The following is a 20,727-nucleotide window of genomic DNA, read 5'->3' on the forward strand; positions in this document are numbered from 1 at the left end:
CTTCTGTGCAAATAAGATGATAACTTACGTACAACTAACCTGATAACTTACATATAAATACATTGCCAACTTTTCACCTTAGACGAAATGTTCTAGAAATATCTCCTAATAATCTAGTGCAAATAGCATGGTAATTTATATTACACCAGACATCGAATAACTTACATACAACACACTGATAACTTTTTTCCAATGGAAAAACGTTACTCAAACATGCCCCTATAACCTTTGTGTAAATAGCATGGTCATTTATGCATCGAAGACCTCATAACTTACAACCACCATGGTAACTTTGACTTCGAGGAAAAAACATTGAAACATAACTCCTTCGATAATTTTCATGTAAATTTATGACACTTTTATACATCACAGACCTAAGGCGAACTCCACCGCGCGACCCCAAACGGACGTCCGTTTTGCTCGGATTCTGTCCGTTTGGGTAGGGCGATGGGGTCATGTCCGGGCCTGTCCTGTGATGCGGTGGCCGTGATCCCAGCGCGTGGTCGCATCCTTTTGCCCCATCCTGTCCGCCAGGGCCTAAAATGCCCATATTTTCGTATCAAAACAAGTTTGCACATTAACCCAATTGAAATTGTCTATAAATAAAATAGTTTTACAACCAAATCAAAATTGTCTTGAATGAACATAAAATGAACCAATACATCTGTTGGTTGCCAATATGTTCCCACATGTGCTCAACCAAGTCATTTTGAAGATTCAAATGAGTGTGCCAATCACGCATCGCACGATGGAACTGGACAAATTGTTGATACTTGACCGGTTCTTGGTGCAGGGGCTCAACATTTTCACCTTGATAATCAAATCCTTGGTCGAAGATACTGTCATCACGCTCGTCCTCGACGATCATGTTGTGCATGATCACACAAGCAGTCATCACCTCCTAAAGCTTCCTTTCATCCCATAACAGTGCAGGGTTTCAGATGATACCCCATCGGGATTGAAGCAGACCAAAAGCACGTTCCACATCCTTTCTAGCACTCTCTTGCATTCGGGCAAATTTCTTTCTCTTCTCATCTTGGGGATCCGAGATTGTCTTCACAAAAGTTGACCACTGAGGATATATACCATCAGCTAGATAGCATCCCTTGTTGTATTGGTGGCCGTTGATCTCAAAGTTGACAGGGGGGAGTGGCCTTCTGCAAGCCTTGCGAAGACTGAAGAACGCTGCAGCACGTTGATATCATTGTGGGAACCTGCCATGCCGAAGAAAGAATGCCATATCCAAAGATACTGCGAAGCCACCGCTTCTAATATGACAGTGCACGCTTTGACATGCCCCTTGTACTGACCCTACCAAGCAAATGGACAGTTCTTCCACTCCCAATGCATACAAACTGTGCCGCCAAGCATGCCTGGAAAGCCTCTAGCTGCGTTGGTCGCCAACACTCTCTCTGTATCAGCGGCATTTGGCGGCCTCAAGTACTCAGGGCCAAACACCTCGATCACAGCCTGCCCAAACTACGGCGAAAGCGCGGGTGTCGTGGCGGCCATGTCGAGACGGGGTTTGCTATGGACGGCCGGGGGATGAGGTGGCCGGAGAATAGTGGCGGCACCGTCGGCGGGGCGGGGCGGGAGAGGGGGTGGAGGCGTTGGAATTTCTAGGAGTACTTGTTTCCCCGACACGCGGGCCACGGGCGGACAAGGGCGTGCGGCGAGCGCGTCCGCGCGATGTCCGTTTCCCCCTAACTCGGCGCAAGTTTGGGCCGGGGATGGGTCGAAAACGGACGAAATCCAGACATTTGTTCGTTTGGGTCCGCGCGTTAGGCCGCGGTATTCGTCCGTTCTATCCCAAACGGACGCGCACGGACAAGATGGGGTCGCATGGTGGAGTTGGCCTAATATCTTACGTTTAAACACAATTGTATCTTTCATCCAAGGGGAATTTTTTTTTAAACATATTTCACCGTTAATTTTTGTGTCAAATTATCATACTGCCCCATACTTTAACCTTATCGTACTATAGTTATCAGCCTTATCATGGTATAGTTATCATGTTGCTCATACTATATTTATAATGCTGCTCATGCCAAAGTTATCAAGCCAATCTTTATTATTTTTTGATATGGCATAAATAAGAAAGGTTCAAATAACATTGCTTATCTACAATAGACAACAACAAAAGGTGGCTAAGTTGGCTATTTGGCTCAATAGCTATTGCTTAGACGTGGGTTCGAATCCTCTTTCAAGCACTTTTATTTTCTTTTCTTGTTATGCAACGAAAAATAAGAAAGAACCACTAGTGATTCACTACGGTTTTTGAAAGAAGGAAAAAAATCAATGCAACCGAGTATGGGATGATAGCGATCAGATAGGAACGAGTCGTGTGGATCTGTCGCTAACTTTCGATCTACTGAAAGATTAAAATTTGAATTTAAACTCAAATTCATTTAGAAAAAACAGAAAATGATGCGTCCTTATTATGCAGAGGATGGTCGCATGATCATTGTGTTTATATCCACTTGATGCTTAATTTTGAGTTAATAAATTCCATCCTTTGTCCAAAACAACCTAGCCTCTCTCTTTATGTTATCAAGTACAATCGCATCCAAAGATGTAAAATTGCATAACAAATATGGTAGCATTTCCTTCGTTCCAAATCTCCAAAAACATAAGCATAAGAAGTCAAGCGAAGCCCTTTTTTGGTCGGAAATTGGTGTTGACCGGCCATTTCATCCCACCAAGTGTGGGTGTCGGTGAAAAGTTTCCAATTTCTGGGTCGGGGTCATCTCCTCCAAGGCAATCTTTGATCATGCACCAAATCCTCTTTATCTACTCGCACTTGCCAGAGGCAAACAACTATCAAGGAAAAGAAGAAAAAGAAGGTGGATTGATGTGCCGACCGACCTCAAGCTTGGTGGCCTTGATATGTTGCACCTCGACACATTGGTTTTGACGAGTTTTGTCTTCGGTGACAATGGAAAAGAAAGTGAGTTGCCACTATGGACCATGAAAGGAATAAATTTTCCTGATAAGTTTTGTGTTCCAAATTTCAAGGGCTAAGAGGTAGTGGATCGTATGACAGAGGCGGAAAGCTACCAAGACCTTCAAGACTATAAATTTCTGCCAAAATTCAATAAGGCAACTTAGGCTCTAACTACGTGCCCTAACATTTCACAATCTCAATGCATAAAGTGTATTCATCTAAATATTGTAATGATATGTTGTCATTTGTTGGAAGCAATATAATCGTGGAAGTGGAAGGCGCAATCCTTGTATCCACTCAAGGCTCAAGAAAATCGTGTTACACTTTTCCTTCCACCAGCACCGTACTTGACGCATTACTCCCGCTCTGCTGGCAAACCGAGGATTTGCGTCGCTCCAAGACCGTATGCAACATAGCTTCCACGGAGACTCAACCGTCGACGAGACGACCACCGATGCCGAGCTGGTCCAAAGGGGTGCAGGGTAGCAAGCCTTCTCTATGTGGGTCACGATGGCAGAACCGCACGCTGGAGCGGCGCCAACATGCGGAATGAGCGGCATTACCGGTGGGTCAGGAGTGGCGTAAGGACAACTCTAAGGCATGACCCGAAATGAACATTTGTTTTGTCCGGATTTCGGGCATTTGGGTAGGACAATGGGCGACGTTCATCCTCATTTGTGTGTGCGCTGGCAATGCACACCGAGCGCACGGACGCATCTCGGTCGCGTCTTGTCTGAGTCGAATGAAAAAATCACAAATTTGAAACGCAAACGTAGATCCATGCCAGCGATCCTAGTTCATGCCAGCAATAGAGCCAATGACCAGCAAGCAAACGTGAGCCAGCAACAAAGCCAGCAGCCGGCATACTAGCCAGCCCTCCAAAAGAACAAGATTTGCATGCTAGCAACAAAGCCAGCGCCGACACACTAACCATCCTTAAAAAAGAACGACCATAGTGGTTGCACGACCGAGGCCTCCTAAGTCTATACCATCTTAGTCGAACATCTCATTTTACCGGTTCGCGAACCAACTCTTTCTTCTGGGGGACATGTTTGTCAAGTACACATTCATGATCTCAAGAGCCACCTCTTTTGCTTTGCTGTCGGCAATGGTGGCCACAATCGTGAGCATCTTCGCTTGGGCAGCCTCCTTCATGTCAAGTTTCCTCCTCTTGGCGGCCTCCTCTATTACAAGCTTCTCCATTTAGAGCTCCAAGTATATTTTCATGTGGTCCTCCTTTCCTTTCCTCCTCCTCTCCCCTCACACTTTTTTTTGAGTCATCATGACTTGTAAAGTTTCTTGCAAGGCGAAGGATGCCGCATCACACTTCTCGTCTATCTTCAAACTGGTTTTGCCCTTAGACCTCTTGGGCATAACTTCTTCATTCCCAGCCGCGGACGCCTTCCCTTTCTTCTTCTTCTTCTTTTTATTCTTCATTAGAGCGGCATATTGATATCTGAACTTGAGACAATCTTTGATGACTGACCAATAATGGGTGAGAGTGAACGATTTGTTCTTGTGGCGGGCCTTAAAGGCCTCCAAAGATTGGAATGCCTACACAATCAAAAACACGACCACAAGCAAAATTACACATAATGGAAACATGTTCATGGCAAGAAAATGCACAATAGGAGAGGCCATACTGTCGGGGTGTAAGGGTGGAATTCACAGTTGAGTGCCTGTGCAATAGATGCTTATTTTCCACGTATGCATAACCTAGAGTAATGTGGTAATGTGTGGAACAATGTGTATCTTGCTATTCGAGTTATATATTCTTTTGGATAAATGTATTGTTGTAGGTCCGTTGACGAAAAGTATTGGTCCAAGTTAGCAAAATCAGGAACTTGGATGCGTCAACAACGCACACCAAGACAAGATTCAAATATATCTTATCCATGAATCTAGTAGCATATAAAATCAGCAGATTATAGTATTGTTTTACAGGCGTAACAACCACCAAAAGAGCACTAACAACAGTAGCTCTTCACGGTCATTCGAGCAAACACCACTGCCCTTTTCCATCAAGCGCATACAACCGCGCCGACGATCACCCCAGGCAGGTTTTGAGTTTCTCTCCGCTGCCGAGCTGAGAGTTTGCGCCGTTCCGTAGGAACAACCCGGCTGTGCTTTTGCATTTCTCATCTAACCACCACCGACGAAGAGATACCCTCGCCTGCGCCCGTCGGAGGGGGTTGGGTTGAAGCTAGTGCTTGCTTAGCGGCAGTACTATTGTTTGGTTCCACAATCAATATGTATAAAAATATCAGTGGCGGATGGTAGTAGGGACCCGTCACTCGATAACTCAAATAAGGACATATACAATGGTTGATAAGATGGTTCTATCGTAAATATTGCATGTAATTTAGAGATAACAAAAAAAATAAATCTTACAATGATTCACCTCTTAACTTTATTTTTTTTTTATCTTCAATAACTAGCATTTTCTAAAAATGGTAAGACATATATACCTCCTGTTCTCTTCTAAATAATAGAAGACAAATCTTTTTTTATGAATTCTTTCTCCCCTACCTCATTATTTATCCTACATGACATCATTAAGATAACATTATTGTACATACCCTAGTAGTGGCGGCCGAAAAATACATCCGTCATTTTTATTTTTGGACAAATTTACTGCTGGACTGCAAATACCAGTAGTGACGGGTGCTTATCGATTTCGTTTTCAGGCAGCATCACCGCGGCCCTTTGTATTTGGCGCAGATCGCTTAAAAAAACCCAGATAAAGGAAAAGAAAAGGGTGGCCGGCACTGGGGACCCACGAGATCCATTCCCCTCCCCACGAAACCTTCTTCCTGTCTCTCTCGATCCCGTCACTCCTCCTCACCGCCGCCATGAAAGTCGCTGATTCCCTTCACTACTTCAACCCTCCTTGCCAGATCCGTCGTTTGTCGCCCCTGTCACCCACCTGTGACCCCTCCCCGTGCCTAGGGTTTTGGATGGACTTCGCGTCGGACGTCGGCGAGACACCGACGACCTTCGCTGGTCCTCTCCATCGCCTACCACGGCATCTCGCTCGTCCACGAGCCTGGCGGTGGTTGAGTAGTGGTACGTCATGGCGGATATGGATATGGCTCCGAGGTGAATCTCTTGTGTTTTCTTAATATACTTTTACCCCGTATATGTCATACTATTTGAATTGTTTATAAGCCATTGTTAATGCGTTGGAAACCCTTGAGCGGATTTATTTTTAGATCCGTATATGTTTGTCTGCTCTAGTGCACCCCGTCCAATAGCACTCTAGACTAGCTTATGTGCAAGAAATATGACATCGATCGGTTGGGGTCATTGCTATGGCGATAGCACTCTACATTTCTTTCATAAATTTCTTCAGTTACATCTTCCTTGGAAAATTCAAGACAGAGTTCTACACCAATGATTTTTTCTAGAAGAAAGAATGAAAAAAGCACATAAAATGATTGCACTTATACAATGACGGAGGCAGAAATATTTTTTAGGTCTGGCCAGATTTATGAAGAAGAAAACATGCATGTATAATGCAATTATGCAAGCTAACTAGAATATTAGAAATTTACTTTGTGTTTAGCAAGTACAACCAAAATCCAAAACTAATTGATTAATTTCAACAATAAGGAAACCCTGGAATTGGAGCTTATTTAGGCAACGAAAATAATTTTTTCTTCAAAGATTCGTAGTTCAGTTTCAATTCTAAATTATCTTCAAATATTTAATTGCACTTCTTTTGTATTATTTTGTGACCTCTTGCCCTTGCGTCCTTGCCTGGCCCAATTCAATGGCCGGTTGCCGCCGCTCTCTGCTTGCTGCGTCCGCGACCTGCTCGATGCCGTCTCCGTGTACAATTAGGTCTTCACATGAATTTCCACTTTGCAGGATTTTTTAACCAACGAACAGACTAGTTGGCCGTCTAGATAGTGTGTTCGTGTTTTTTTAGTATAAAGTGTATTCTTGTTTTGATTCGTCCGTTGAGTGTAATCACAAGACGGATGCAAGAGGGCCACCAACAAGTTATCAATTAATTAAATTTTACAAATACGAGTACTGTACATATACTAGTAGGTTTATTGACAGAAACTTTTAGGTATGGCAGCCGCCAAGTGTATTCTTGTATTAATTAAGTACATGATGTTACAGTAAGTGTATTCTTGTATTAATTAAGTACATGATGTTACATTTCTAACACACTCAAAAGCAAACACAAACCGGACATTCATAATCTATGAGAGTATCAATTACTTGTGATTTTAAGTAAGTACAAGGACCTATATGCAAAAGTACACAAGGCTACATTTCTAACATACCCAAAAGGAAAAGCAAACCGGATATTCATAATCTATTGAAATTTATTCTCCCAAATCGATATATAATTTGTGTATGTTTTAGTTTATATAAATCAGATTTAAATTAATCATATTTTAAGTTCATTTTTTTTTAAATATGAACTAAAAAAACAGATAATATTTATGCATACGGCTTGGTCGTCTGATAGTTATGCCACGTGACATTTGCTGGACAATAAATAATATATGTATGCCGATGGCCGACCATTAGCTAGGACCGTCGGCAAAGTTTGAACGGTGTCAACCTGCCTTTCTATCACCGGGCCACCGGGTCCACCTGTATGCCGACAGTTGTTGTAGGCATAGACGTAGGTATGCCAATGACATTTATATACCGATGGACTTTTGTGCACCACCGGCATATCTCCATGTATGCTGACGGATCAAGTCGGTATAGTTTTGGCCTAAGGCATATTAAATTATTCTTCTAGAAAGTTTGTATTTGAATATCTAAAAGCTTTTATATTTAGGAATGGGAGTACAAAAAGACTATATGATATGCCCGGCAGCTCACGGCACTTAGACTATTCAAGATATATCTGAAAAGTCCTGCACCCTCTTGATCAGCAGCCACTCATTTTTTTTCTTTTTCTTTTTTATAGACATGAGCAGCCACTCATAATTTTGTCCATCATCGTCTTTCCTTGCCCCGTCAATTGGGATACTATTGGAGTTCCCAATAGCCAATACCGTTGGCCCCAGCATATGCCATTCATTCTTACCCAGATTATTCTCTCACAGCACATGCCTAAACACCTAGTCAGTTTGCTCCCTTCTGTTTGTTGCTGACACATATTTCAAGGTTCATTCCACGATGGCTATGGCCTGCTTGTCCTCGTTCTTCGTTGGGCTGTGGTGGCTGCCACTGATGATGCTCGTGGTGGCCGGGCAGGAGCGGTGGGGAGACTGCTCGGACCAGAAGTGCGGCAACGTCAACATCTCCGAGCCCTTCTGGCTGTACGACCAAAATACGGGAAGATCATGCAGTTCTGATCCCTACCCGGACTTCGATGTCGCTTGTACCAACAACAGTTACCCGTCTCTGCGGAGCACCATACCCTTCAACAAGGGCTTCAAAATCCTCAACATCTCCTACGAGGAGCGCAGCTTCTACGCGGTTGATCTGGGCAAGCTCAACGTGCTGCAGGCCCGCAACAGCTGCCTTACCCCGTTCTACAACACCTCAGTCAAGCTCACCCGGCCGTTTAGGATCGCCTCCGTCAACCTGAACCTCGTCCTGTACAACTGCACGGAGAAGGACGGAGCGGCGGCCGCGGCACGTCGGCACAGAGAGCTGGTGCAGACGAACGTGAGCTGCGAGAACCAGTGGGTGGTGTTTGCCCGCGCGGGAGTACCCCACGACGCGACAGGGAACTACAGCAATTACGCTCTGAAGGGCTGCCCCGCCGTCGTGGTGCCGGTGCCGAGCTCGTCGGCCAGGGCGAACGCGAGCGACTACGAGCAGCTCTTCAACGATGGCTTCCTCTTGACATGGAATCCCCCGTCTCAGCACCCTCCCCTTCCAAGTAAGTTCACTCGTCAAATCACCACTTCTCTTTGCTTTGAAGTAGTTAACTAATGCTCAACCACGAATAGTTACTGGAATTCATGATTTCCATTACTTTAATAACTTATTATGTCAAGAAAGCCGAAACTTAAAACATGCTTTATAAATTATTAAATATATGACCTTTTAAAAAATTCACTATAGGTCATATACAGAGCAAAATAAGTGAATCTATACTTTAAAATATGATTACATATATCCGTATATAGTTCATAGTGAAATCTGTAAAAGGTTTTATATTTAAAAACGGATGGAGTGATATTGAAGGTGTACCAGGAAGAAAGTTTACGAGTCTGATTTCTGTTCACTGGACGATACGGACACTGTTATTAGTCAAGTAGACCCATCCAATTAACTCAACTATGGTCGACAAGAGCGCGCACTAGCCGGCACTGCCACTGATCGACATGATGAGCCTGACCGAGACAGGGGATGGAATTCGCGTGTGTGGACGATGGTTGCCCAGCCACAAAGCAGTCAAATATTCCTGCACACACGACTCGGTCATTGGCTCCCCCACTCCTCGTATAAGGTCCTGTTTGGATTCATAGTTTAGAGTTAGTTTAAGAGCATGGTTAATAGTATAGCCAACTGCTGGCCATAAGCCATCTTATAACCCACCTTATAGCTAGCTTGTACAATAGTTAGCTATAAAAGAGTACTACTTTTATCATATATGGCCCACCTTTCATTCTCACAAAGCACCTAGGAGCACGTGTTAGAGCTGGCTCTTCACGAAGAGCCCGCTTCCCTTCTCTCTCCTCTTCTTTCTCATCCAATTCAGAAAAATATAGTATTTTAATCCTTACAGCCTGCTGACTGTACCTTATTGTACTTCCTCTAAGCTAGTTGGGGTTCAACTAGCCCTAAATTATTCAAATATAAGGGTTAGATTGGAGCTAGTTGCATCTAACCCACTTAAAAAAACTATCCCACTCAAAAGGTGCTAATTGAAGCTAGTTCTCATGTGATTCATTAAAAAATATTTTTCTCTCTCTTTCACCAGCCAAGAGATGCTAATTGGAGCTAGTTCTTATGGGGTCCATTAAAATTTTACTTTTCTCTTTCCATAAAGTACATCTATTGTCAATCTAACCCTTCCATCCAAACACCTATCTGGCTAGAGTTAGTTTAGGGTTAGTCATGAGCTAGAAACTAACTCTAACCACTAGCTAAGCTAGAGTATCCAAACAGGGCCATAGATGTGCAGTTTATGGACTTGATGCCAAAAAAAATTTCGACCAAAGTCCTCCTCGATGTTCCCATGGCTTGGGACGCCTTGCCACTTCCTATCCTTCCTCATCATTTGCACGAGGCCAACACCATCGTTTGCGGCAGCCTGTGAACCCGAGCGATGCGGCAACGTGGGTGTCTCAGTCCCGTTCGGGGTAGTCTCGGGGTCTGATGAGAAGCGGTGCGCCCAGATCGGATTCCAGGTGACCTGCACGGACGGCATGCCGTATCTCGGTTACTACCAGAGCAAATACTGGCTTCAGAACCTCGACATCTTCTACAACAACAGTTCCTTGCTCGTCTCCGACCTCCACAAGTTCGGAGACTTCAATGTCCCGAAGGAGAAAGGCTGCCATGTCCCAAAAGCCAACACCACCACGAAAATCGGGCATCAGTTCTCGATCAGCTCCCTGAACCAGAACCTCGTTTTCTATAACTGCACGAGGGCACCAGCGGCCCGAGCGGGGTTGGTGGACACGATGTGCCGGAACAACACGTTTGTCCGTGCCGGAGGGCGTTACAATGCTAGGGGCGTGATTGCCGGCAGCTACGCTTTACCTGGCTGCAATGTCACCACCGTGTCGGTGCTCGGGGTGACTGAGAAGGTGAATGCCAGCAACTACCTGGAGCTCATCAGCGATGGCTTCCTCCTGATGTGGCAGCCGCCAAGTGTTGATAATGGTAAGCTCACTTATCCTCGTCAGTCGTCAAATACTTCCTCTGTATAAAAATAATTATAGTTGAGAAGAACCAGACTAGTTCTCTCCAACTATAATTATTTAATAATGCAGGGAGTACTTCTCAGCAGCAACTAGGCGTCGGACACTAAATGAGTGTCCAGGATTGGTGAAGCGGCTCCTCTGCTGTGCGTTGTGTGCCGTTGGGCTACTGATATGTGGGTTATTGATGGGCATATATGTCAGTGGTGGAACGCAGGGATGTCGAACGTTAGAGGATCCTCTTTCTAGGATTGGACACTTCGACGCAACAATTTTTCCCACTTAGATGATCAAAATCACCTATCGTCGGCGTATAATCCCCGGTTTCAAACAAACTGGAGCATAGTTGAAGATTTGATTAGAAACGACAACACATTTAAAATGACTACTAAGATATGGATTCCCCTAACAAAAAGGTGAGACATGCGAGACCTGTGACCGCCGGTCATTGCTTGTGGCAATATGGCAGCGTGATTGGGCAGGCCCTACCGAGGCATGAGGAACTGGCCCACCTGCGTCTCTAGCATCAGCCAGTAGTCAAAATGGCATTTTTCCCCATGGAGCCGGGTACCCTTCGGGATTTACCCGCTAAGAAACCGTGATGGGGTTCAAAATCCCCCTATAGGTATAACGGGGCGGGTACCTGCGAAGCAAGCGGGGCGGGGATGGGGATAAAATTGGCTCCGTGGAGCCTCCATGGATACCCGGGACCCCACATGTGTCAAATTCCTAGCAGGAATGGGCATTAGCGGGGATCGGGGCAGGGACGGTGGGGTGCCCCCCGGTGATCCCGGTCCCCGTTACCATTTTGAGCGAGTAGTGGTACTTCAACGTGATCACGGAGTTCGCGTGCCTATGCCCCGATGGCATGTTGCGGTTACATGTGCTTGTAAGACTCCAAATTAATTTCGTCAAAATATAAATTACAGGACATGGAAGTAAACTAGTGAAAAATAGCGATAGTTATCTCCCATGATCAATAGTACACTTGGTCAAGCTTTAGTCCACAGGCAGCGGCCACATCGTGTCCCACCCCATGTGGCTGACAGAATCTTATACCTCATTTTCGTTCAACTGGATAATTGTCTCTTATGAAAGCCCCATCTGCTGCTGAATAATCAACCCGTTGATTTACGCAAGAATCTTTTGCTCACTTATAGAGCGTGTACAGACACAATGTATAAATAGTGTCCCTAAACGCCCGTAGACTGGTCAGGTCATTGTTTAGGCGTGTCAGTTTAAACCCCTTATATTTGCATGCAACTACCCACACCACCTATTTTGACCTTTTATTTTTTCAAACATTTCAACGAGCACCGTGTGGGCGGCACCACCAGAGCACGATGAAGGCACGCAAGCCAGCGCCTCGCCCGGTGACCATGCCCCTGCCCCTGCCCCGCGCCGCACCAGGGCACACACGCCTACCCGCGCCACACGGCGCCCACGACCCACGCCCGCACGCCTGCTTCCGCCACGCACCTTGCGTCCGTGCCCGCGACGATCCTGACAGGCATGAGGCGTGCGAGGTCGTCGGGTGCCTCCCTCGATGTGTGGCTGCCGGTTGTAGTTAGGCGGGCCGTGTGAGACTAGTAGTAGTATGACAGATTCTGCGTGAAACAAGGCTTGCAACTCCTTATTACATCATCTAGAGTAGTTTGCAAGAGCAAGCAGATGGATCCGTTTCACGTCTCTGCAGCTGCCATGTTCTGCTCAGCCATGCTTCTGCTCATCCTCCTCTCTGGCACCACCACAAGCGCCCGAAACGCCACAAGACCGTCGTTGTCCTCCACGTCCTGCGAGCCGGCGACGTGCGGTGGCCTGCGCATCGCATACCCGTTCTGGCTCGACGGCACCCACCCGCCGGAGTGCGGCTACCGAGCCTTCCAGGTCATGTGCGACCGCGACGGCACGGCGTCCCTCAAGAACTCCATCTGGAGGTACCAGATCCTGGAGATCTCTTAGGAAGACAGCACCTTCAGGGTCGCCAACTGGGATATCTCGGACGGCACCTGCGACATCGAGGTCCACCTGAACATCTCCTCCGACCTCGGCCTCGCGCCCTTCAGCATCAGCCCCACCAACCAGGAGCTCTTCTTCCTCTACAACTGCAACGACCTGCACGCGCGGCCGGCGCCGCCTACGTGGGCGCCCGTGAACTGCACCAAGGGGTTGAACTCGTTCGCGTTGCTCGCCGGCGGGTACATGCCCGACGACAAATGGGCACCGGTGCCTGGGAACTGCACGGTGTCCATGATGCCAGTGCTGGGGTACCCCGGGGCGACCGGGGCGGACTACTGGCGGCTGACGAAGGCCGGGTTTCTACTTGATTATTACACGGCCGGCAACTGCACGGCGTGCGAGGAGACCGGTGGACGTTGCCGGATTAACACCCACTACGATATCTTCGAGTGCCACTGCACTGATGACGTGTCGAAGGTCATCTGTGGTGAGCTTCACAAGTACCATAGTCGTTACTCTTATCATAGTGATTTATAGCAAAAAAGAACACATCATGAGTCTACCTGCTAATTACTCCTTCTGTCCTAAAATAAGTGGAGCGATTTTAGCTGTTGCATCGACAAGGCCCTCCTCATAAAATAAGTGGATCCAACAGAGTACGTGAAATCGAGCTTCACATGGACATCTCCTCTGATCTTGCCCTCCTCATCAGCGCTGCCAAGTGCCAACCATGAGCTCTTCTTCCTCCACAGCGGCGCCCTGCATGCGCTGCCGCCGGCGCCTCCGCTTACATGGGCACCCAGGAACCACGCTATCGGGGCATACAAACAGAAGGACATTTGACTGATGCAGGGAACTGTACGTCGCTGATGATGTCAGTGCTGGGGTACGAGGGGGCGGCTGATGTAGTTAGGTTTGTCCTTGAGTGCATGGCCAGCGGATGCAAGGTTGGCATGGAGAATTTTGCCAGACCACTTTCGTTTGATCGTAAAAAAGGATACACCACTTCAGTTCTGTAGATTATAAGTAGCCTTTGACTTTGGCGCACTAAGTAGAGGGGATTTACAGGAAAAATAAACACAACATGCACATACCTACAAGTTTTAAAAGGGTTCCTTTTATTTCCTACTGGTATGGCTTTTGTGCTGTCCATTTTACTCTGTTTTTCAGTTAGGCCTCCTTTGGTTAAGGAGGATTGGGGAGGTTTTGAGAGGAAAATCCCCGGAAGGGCCAGAAACCCCACAGATCCTCGGGCGCCCATTTGGTAGGAGCGGTTTGCTTAGCCCAATCCCCTCCGTTCCCCTTCAATCCCTTCCTATCCATGTGTTTCAAAACCCTCCTCGAGGGACTAGTGGAAGCAAAGCCCCGGAGATTTGAGAGGATTGGGTGGAACAAAGGGATTCACCCAATCCCCTGAAATCCCTCCCTCTCAAAACCTCCTCAATCCCCCTAACCAAACGAGGCCTTAGGGGGGTATGATCGTTGTTTTAAGGTGTTGTGTAGCAGTATTTTAAGCTGCTGTGTCTAAGTCGCAGCGTTGATTATGGCGGAAGGAAAAGGTTTGGGTTGAGGTTGTAATACCAGATTGAACCTTTTGGGTCGATCACAGAACTATGTCTTGTCAGTTCCATTTATGGAATTGGGGACAGAAGCTCCTTAATTCTCAGGAAATGCATGCACGTACCTGCTAATTACTACACTATGGATATGAATATGCCTGACTAGTATAAACTCAACCGAACGCTTGCCGCGGGCATAGTTCTGTAGAATGAGCAAACACTCTTCAGTTTTTCCACACTGTGTCTCATGCTGCTGGTAAATAGGATACTCGCAGGAAAAAATAACAGTGCACGCATGTTCCTGCTAATTTCCATGTAGATTGAAATGTACCATCCAATGTATATCAGTTTATGTGATCTCTCATATTGGCTACTGAATTTACACAGGCCTACAATTTGTCCATCCTGTATTTGGTCCCTCATATTAGCTACTATATCAAAAGGAAATCAGATACATAACCCATGTTCTATTGTTCTTCACTATCTTGCAATTTATTTTTCTTTCGGGCACAATACTGATGATCCATATACGATGTTATTCTTTTTCTTTTGAAAGACAACCAATGCAGTACCGTTGGTCAACATTACTTTTACTAATAAATGTTATATATGTTATATTCCAGGTAGCAACCGGACTAGCAAGAAGATTACGCTAATAGGTATGGTCAAACTTTTATCAATTACTAAAATGTAATGAATTAAATATTATTAGTTCACTACCAGTGATTTCTATGTTGAAATGGTACCTTAAAATAAATCATCCATGTAATCATTGAAAATTGATTCTGGGATTAAAAATTGAAAACAAGCTTCTCTCACTTGAGAAATTTAAACTATTGATGGTCTTGGAAATCAAATCACTGTATTACAAGTCGTACGCTAGAAAGAAAGTAACATTGATCTGTTTTAATCTCAGTTGTAACATCAGCGGCTGGAGCCTTGCTCTTTACATGTATTTATGTCCTGTTATGGCGCAAAAAAGGGAAAAGACTATGGCTTCACCTTTGCAAGAAGACTAGCAGCAACACCGAGAAGAATTATGAGGCCATGTTAGTATCGTACGGATCCCTAGCTCCAAAAAGATACATGTATTCAGAGGTAATGAAGATAACATCTTCTCGCAACGATCAGCTTGGAAAAGGTGGTTACGGTGTGGTTTTTAAAGGAAGACTACACGATGATCGTCTGGTTGCTGTGAAATTCTTGCATGACTGCAAAGGAAATGGAGACGAGTTTGTGAATGAAGTTATGAGCATTGGGAGGACCTCTCATGTTAATGTTGTTAGCTTATATGGGTTTTGTTTGGAGGGATCAAAGCGAGCTCTTATATATGAGTACATGCCCAACGGTTCCTTGGATAAGTACATTTATTCAGAGCACCCGAAAGAAATTTTAGGATGGGAGAGGCTTTATGTGATAGCAATCGGGATTGCTCGTGGCCTGGAATACTTGCACCATAGCTGTAATACTCGTATCGTCCATTTTGATATCAAGCCCCAAAATATCCTTCTAGATAAAGATTTCAGCCCAAAGATTGCTGATTTTGGTCTAGCTAAGCTGTGTCATACGAAGGAGAGCAAGCTTTCAATGACTGGAGCTAGAGGAACAATTGGATTCATCGCCCCAGAAGTTCACTCTCGAACCTTCGGGGTGGTTTCAACAAAGTCGGATGTTTATAGTTATGGAATGATGCTGCTGGAGATGGTTGGGGGTAGGAGAAACGTAAAATCAATTGTTGCGAAATCCAGCGAAAAGTATTTTCCAGACTGGATTTATGATCACTTTGAGCAAGATGATGGATTACAAGCATGTGAAGTCACAAGAGAAATTGAGGAAATCGCAAGAAAGATGACCATGATTGGCTTATGGTGCGTACAAATACTGCCTGCATATCGCCCTACCATAACCAAAGTTCTAGAAATGTTCGAGAGAAGCACAGATGACATGGACATGCCACCCAAGCAAAACTTCTCTGGGTTGCTGTAAGATATTTCTCCCATATTTTTCACATTGTTTTTCTATGCGACTATTATTATGCAATAACTTAATCTATGCGCTTATCTCTCATTCCAGTGCAAATTCAGCTCACAATATGGATGTACAAAGTTCTTCTACCAGACCTGAGGAGATCAGCCTTGTGCACTAAAATATCCTACAACGATTGCCAACGCTGTGAGCAGATGAGCGATGTGAATACCAACAACGGACACTCATCTCCAACTCTTTGAGAAGGTGCTATATACTAGAGTAAATTTAGAACTTGAACAAGCGCAACAGAATTCGGCATTGTAGTAGAACTGTAGAACATATTGCATGTATGCATTGCCTAGAGCAGAGAGCATCCGCATGCCAGTGTCCTAAGTTACGAACCGCACAAGGAATAAAATTTATTCCAATGAGTTGTGTGTTCCAACTCCTAAAAGGCATCGGAGGCAGACATACCAACGCCTCCTTGACTGTAAATTTTCCCCAAAACTGAATATACGCGATTTGCGCTCTGACTACAGCCCCTAGAATTTCAGAATCTGTATTCATACAGTGTGTACCCATCTAAATATTGTGACGATATCTGTCAATTCATACCACAAGCAGATTAATCGTGGAAGCAGCTGCCGTAGATTGTATCCACTCAATCAAGCAGCTGCCATACTTTTCTTTGACGCGCCGCCGGATAGCCGAGGGTTTGCACCGCTTCTCAGGAAACATTGCTTCTGCGGCCCCTGGTTAGACGCCGTAGACGCTGCCAATGCCGAGCGGGTCCGTAGCTGTTGGTCGGCGATTTCACCAGTTGCGGTGGCAAGAGACCAGGCTCTTCTCTGCACGGGCCATGACGACAGGCAGCAAGGGAGCGACCGCGGCGGGAATTGGGGGCACACGGCGGCCAGCCAGCGGCGGCGCAACGTCGATCCACGTCTGACGCCTAAAAAGCAACGTGGATGGCAGGCTGCAATGCTGCATACGACCCAGGAAGCAACCATGCCCAGTTTGATCTCGCAGCCCAAATCTGCCCTTACCTTCCCGTTTCCTCATTTTTCTTGGAAGATTGCATTTTGATTATATTTCCATTCAAAAAGAATGGTTCCTCCAAGGCTCTGGTCCGCAGATGTACACATTCGTACCATTTAAAACACGATGAAAGGTTATCGGACACAAGGTCATCAACTAGAAAGCTGTGTCATCTAGTACTGTGCGTAGAACCATCGTGGTTTTCACTAGAGATAACTACAAGACAAACCTAGAACTCCTCACGGTCATGTACCAACCCAAAACCAGATCAAAGATCAGACTCAATTGGTAATCATCCACTACAAGTCTCCACTCATCGATGAAATGGAGGTACCGGGATCCACTGATTCAGATATTGTCATGGAGATGGCACTCACAAAAAAAAATGACCTCAAACTAATTTTGTTTGCTGCACTGAAGTTTTCAGAAAATATTAAAAAAAAACTATTTTGGTTGCCTTTGTAAATTAAAAAGCAAAAAAAAAAAAATCATGTGAATTTTCTTGTTGTTCTTGGTTTTTAATACTTACTCTCATGTCTCATATATTACCATGTGGTATTATATACTTACTCTCATGTCTCATATATTACAATGTGGTATTATATACATTACTTTATTATTTTTAGTATGTTCATATTTACAAGTGAGCCATAGATTTATTGTATTTGTGAAGTACATACATATTTTTACGTAAAAAAGGAGTATGCTCAAAATATGATACATACTGCCAAAAATCTTGTATATATACTACCTAAACATTATATAGTACATACTCCGCATATATCAAAACGTACAAAACAAAAACGGAAGTAATTACATCCAATAGTAGGGAAAATTTGTTGATATATATATATTGGATATGTATCCATGGGCCGGCTATAAGCCATGTAGCCCCGCACTTGACACCCGGTTTATAGGACATATGTAACACATGCAGGCTATAAGGCGTGTAATCCAACACTTAGCACCGGGCTTATAGGCCATATGAGCCACAGACAGGCTATAAGCCATGTAGCTTAGCACCTGGCACCCAACTTATAGGCCATATGAGCCACATGAGGGCTATATAAGCCGCGCAGCGCATGAACCGACACACGGCTTATAGGCCATATCAGCCATAGGAGACGGTATATAAACCGTCTACCTCAGTCATCGGGCACCTGGTTTAGGATATATATAAATCGTGCGTCTCCATGATGGTACTATGCTTACAAATTAACAGTGCAATCTGTGGTGGCACACGACTTATGTAGTAATTGTGTTATCCACGCTGGCACTATGGCCTATGTATAAACCAATGCACAAGACAGTGGCGCTCGACTTATATAGATGGCGACACGTGCCTGTTAACAACAGGTTACCGTGAGACCCTTGAAAAACTCGGTTTATATATAAATCACATCTTTTCACTCCGGCTCTCGGCTTATACCATAGAGGCCAGTTCATTGTAAAGTGTGATCAAGCCAAGAGCTTTACTCGCCTTATACATAAACCAAGTTCAAATCGGTGTAAGCCGAGTGTATTAGGTATATGGCTTATAAGTTTCTTCAGTAGTGGTTGTGGTATCTTAAAGAGGAACGTTCCGCAGTCATTATTCTAGGACGTAGCCATATCGATAAATCTTGTTAACGAATATCGTGCTTCGGGTATTTCCTGCAAGGCACACTGTGGAAAAGTATGCTCCCGCCCGACAGCTCACGGCATCCAAGACTAAGACAATTCACAGTCTTTCATTATATCGGCATATCTGAAAAGTCTTGCATCCGCTTGATTTGCAGCCACTCATAGTTTTGTCCCGGGTCTTTCTTCGCCCCGTCAATTGGGTAATCAAGGAATAATTTGAATGGGTGGACGTACGAAGACTGCCAGTGACTCCATTGCCCCGTATACTCTCATTCATTCTGCAGACACAGTATTCTTTCTCGTATCTCCCCACAGCCCATGCATGACCATCGATTCAGTTGGCACTCCTTGAACGTTGTTGCTGCAACAAATTGCTAGTCTTATGAACGGATGGCTTCAAGGTGCTGTTTCTTAGTCTTCGTCTGGGTTTGGCTGCTGCCACTGGCGCTTGTGGCGGCCGATCAGCAGGAAGGGGAAGGCTGCTTGGACAAGAGGTGCGGCAGCCTCACAGTCTCCCATCCATTCTGGATCTCTGACAATCATGAGGGAAGATCGTGTGGCCCCTTGGATTTTTTGGTCAATTGCAACAACGGCAATCCAGTTCTCAAGAGCTATGGATTAATTGGCTTTGCAATAATGGATATCTCCTACGAGAAACAGAGTATGCGTGTCGTTGATATACAGAAAGAGGAAGACTTCAAATCCTCCAGCGGCTGCCATTTCCCGTTATGGAACACCTCCGGCAAACTGTTGCCTCCGTTTAAGGTCAGCAACTGCAACCTGAACCTCATCTTCTACAACTGCACCAAGACGTTGGCGCATCGGGACAGGGCGCTGGTGGAGATGAGATGCGTAGACGGGACCAACACGTTTGTTCGCGCCGGAGGGCGTTTCAATGAGACGGGGAACTACGGCGACTACGCCTTGGAGGGCTGCAATGCGACCGTCGTGCCGGTGATGAGCTCGTCGGGCAAGGCGAACGCGAGCGACTACGAGCGGCTCATCAGCGGTGGCTTCCTCTTGACATGGGAATGGGATGATCCGAAACCTCTCCCTGCACCTGTACCTCTCCCTACGCCTGTACTAACACGTAAGTTCACACGCCGACTCATCTTTTAATTAAGTTTGTAGCTAAGCTAAGACGTTCAGTGCCTGTTGTGTGCTACGTTCAAAATCTTCGTCTGTGACAAACATCAGTAGGTACGTACGTAGCCATGTGCATCTTTAGAAGTTCGTTAACAAGTTGAGCTGGGGTGTTCCCTAACTTCTCAGCACTGCCTAATCTCAACTCTCAACTTCTTTCTGCCTAGTCAGAAAACTGAACTTCTGCCCAGTGAAAAATAGGGCCTTTTTGAAATTTGGCCTAATGTGCATGTATTGATTTTTCTGGGGCAATCTTGGCCCCACTCACCGTGTTCTAGGCCGTTGTTAAGGGTCCAGCTACTCGCACAGCCCAATAATACATGGATATTTTTTATTTTCTCAAAATTATTTTCCGAATTTCAATTCAAAAAATATATATTGTCCAAATTCTTTTGAATTATATGGTATATCCAAAACCATTTTAATATTTCATGAAAAACGATTGAATATTTGGGTACGATTATCTTTATATTATAAGTAAATATTTTAGTTGTTCATGTATATCGAAAGAGATGTTTACGTATTTTAGAAAAAAAATTAATGTATTTTAAAACAAACTTCCATATGTTTGAAAAAGAAGTGTGCACGTACATTAGAAAATGATAATTTGTTTTCCCCAAAATTAAAGAAAAATGGA

General features: G+C 45.0%; 3 protein-coding genes and 1 pseudogene across 3 annotated transcripts; all 4 read left to right on the plus strand.

Moving 5' to 3' along the window:
- The first annotated feature begins 7,942 nt into the window (after positions 1 to 7,942).
- On the plus strand, positions 7,943 to 16,923 carry LOC123442576 (LEAF RUST 10 DISEASE-RESISTANCE LOCUS RECEPTOR-LIKE PROTEIN KINASE-like 2.4). The gene is made up of 4 exons (XM_045118659.1): positions 7,943 to 8,807; positions 14,942 to 14,977; positions 15,235 to 16,300; positions 16,392 to 16,923. The coding sequence occupies exons 1-4, from the start codon at positions 8,096 to 8,098 to the stop codon at positions 16,462 to 16,464; spliced, it is 1,887 nt and encodes a 628-aa protein (XP_044974594.1). The 5' UTR covers positions 7,943 to 8,095; the 3' UTR covers positions 16,465 to 16,923.
- Positions 9,996 to 11,461, plus strand: LOC123442580 (LEAF RUST 10 DISEASE-RESISTANCE LOCUS RECEPTOR-LIKE PROTEIN KINASE-like 1.2). Its single transcript, XM_045118665.1, has one exon. The coding sequence runs from the start codon at positions 10,105 to 10,107 to the stop codon at positions 10,807 to 10,809; it is 705 nt and encodes a 234-aa protein (XP_044974600.1). The 5' UTR covers positions 9,996 to 10,104; the 3' UTR covers positions 10,810 to 11,461.
- LOC123442579 lies at positions 12,450 to 13,864 on the plus strand (annotated as a pseudogene).
- A 2,414-nt stretch (positions 16,924 to 19,337) lies between the features above and the next one.
- Positions 19,338 to 20,496, plus strand: LOC123441366. Its single transcript, XM_045117836.1, has one exon. The coding sequence runs from the start codon at positions 19,338 to 19,340 to the stop codon at positions 20,064 to 20,066; it is 729 nt and encodes a 242-aa protein (XP_044973771.1). The 3' UTR covers positions 20,067 to 20,496.
- The last annotated feature ends 231 nt before the right edge of the window (positions 20,497 to 20,727 follow it).

Source organism: Hordeum vulgare, chromosome 3H (genome assembly GCF_904849725.1).
Source record: "Hordeum vulgare subsp. vulgare chromosome 3H, MorexV3_pseudomolecules_assembly, whole genome shotgun sequence".
Taxonomy (NCBI): Eukaryota; Viridiplantae; Streptophyta; class Magnoliopsida; order Poales; family Poaceae; genus Hordeum; species Hordeum vulgare.

Excerpts from the sequence above, each read along its gene's own strand:
- LOC123442576 (XM_045118659.1), top strand. The coding sequence starts at position 8,096 with ATGGCTATGGCCTGCTTGTCCTCGTTCTTCGTTGGGCTGTGGTGGCTG. Across the intron at positions 14,978-15,234 it reads CAAGAAGATTACGCTAATAG|TTGTAACATCAGCGGCTGGA; the intron begins GTATGGTCAAAC and ends TTTTAATCTCAG. Across the intron at positions 16,301-16,391 it reads CAAAACTTCTCTGGGTTGCT|TGCAAATTCAGCTCACAATA; the intron begins GTAAGATATTTC and ends CTCTCATTCCAG.
- LOC123442580 (XM_045118665.1), top strand. The coding sequence starts at position 10,105 with ATGTTCCCATGGCTTGGGACGCCTTGCCACTTCCTATCCTTCCTCATC.
- LOC123441366 (XM_045117836.1), top strand. The coding sequence starts at position 19,338 with ATGGCTTCAAGGTGCTGTTTCTTAGTCTTCGTCTGGGTTTGGCTGCTG.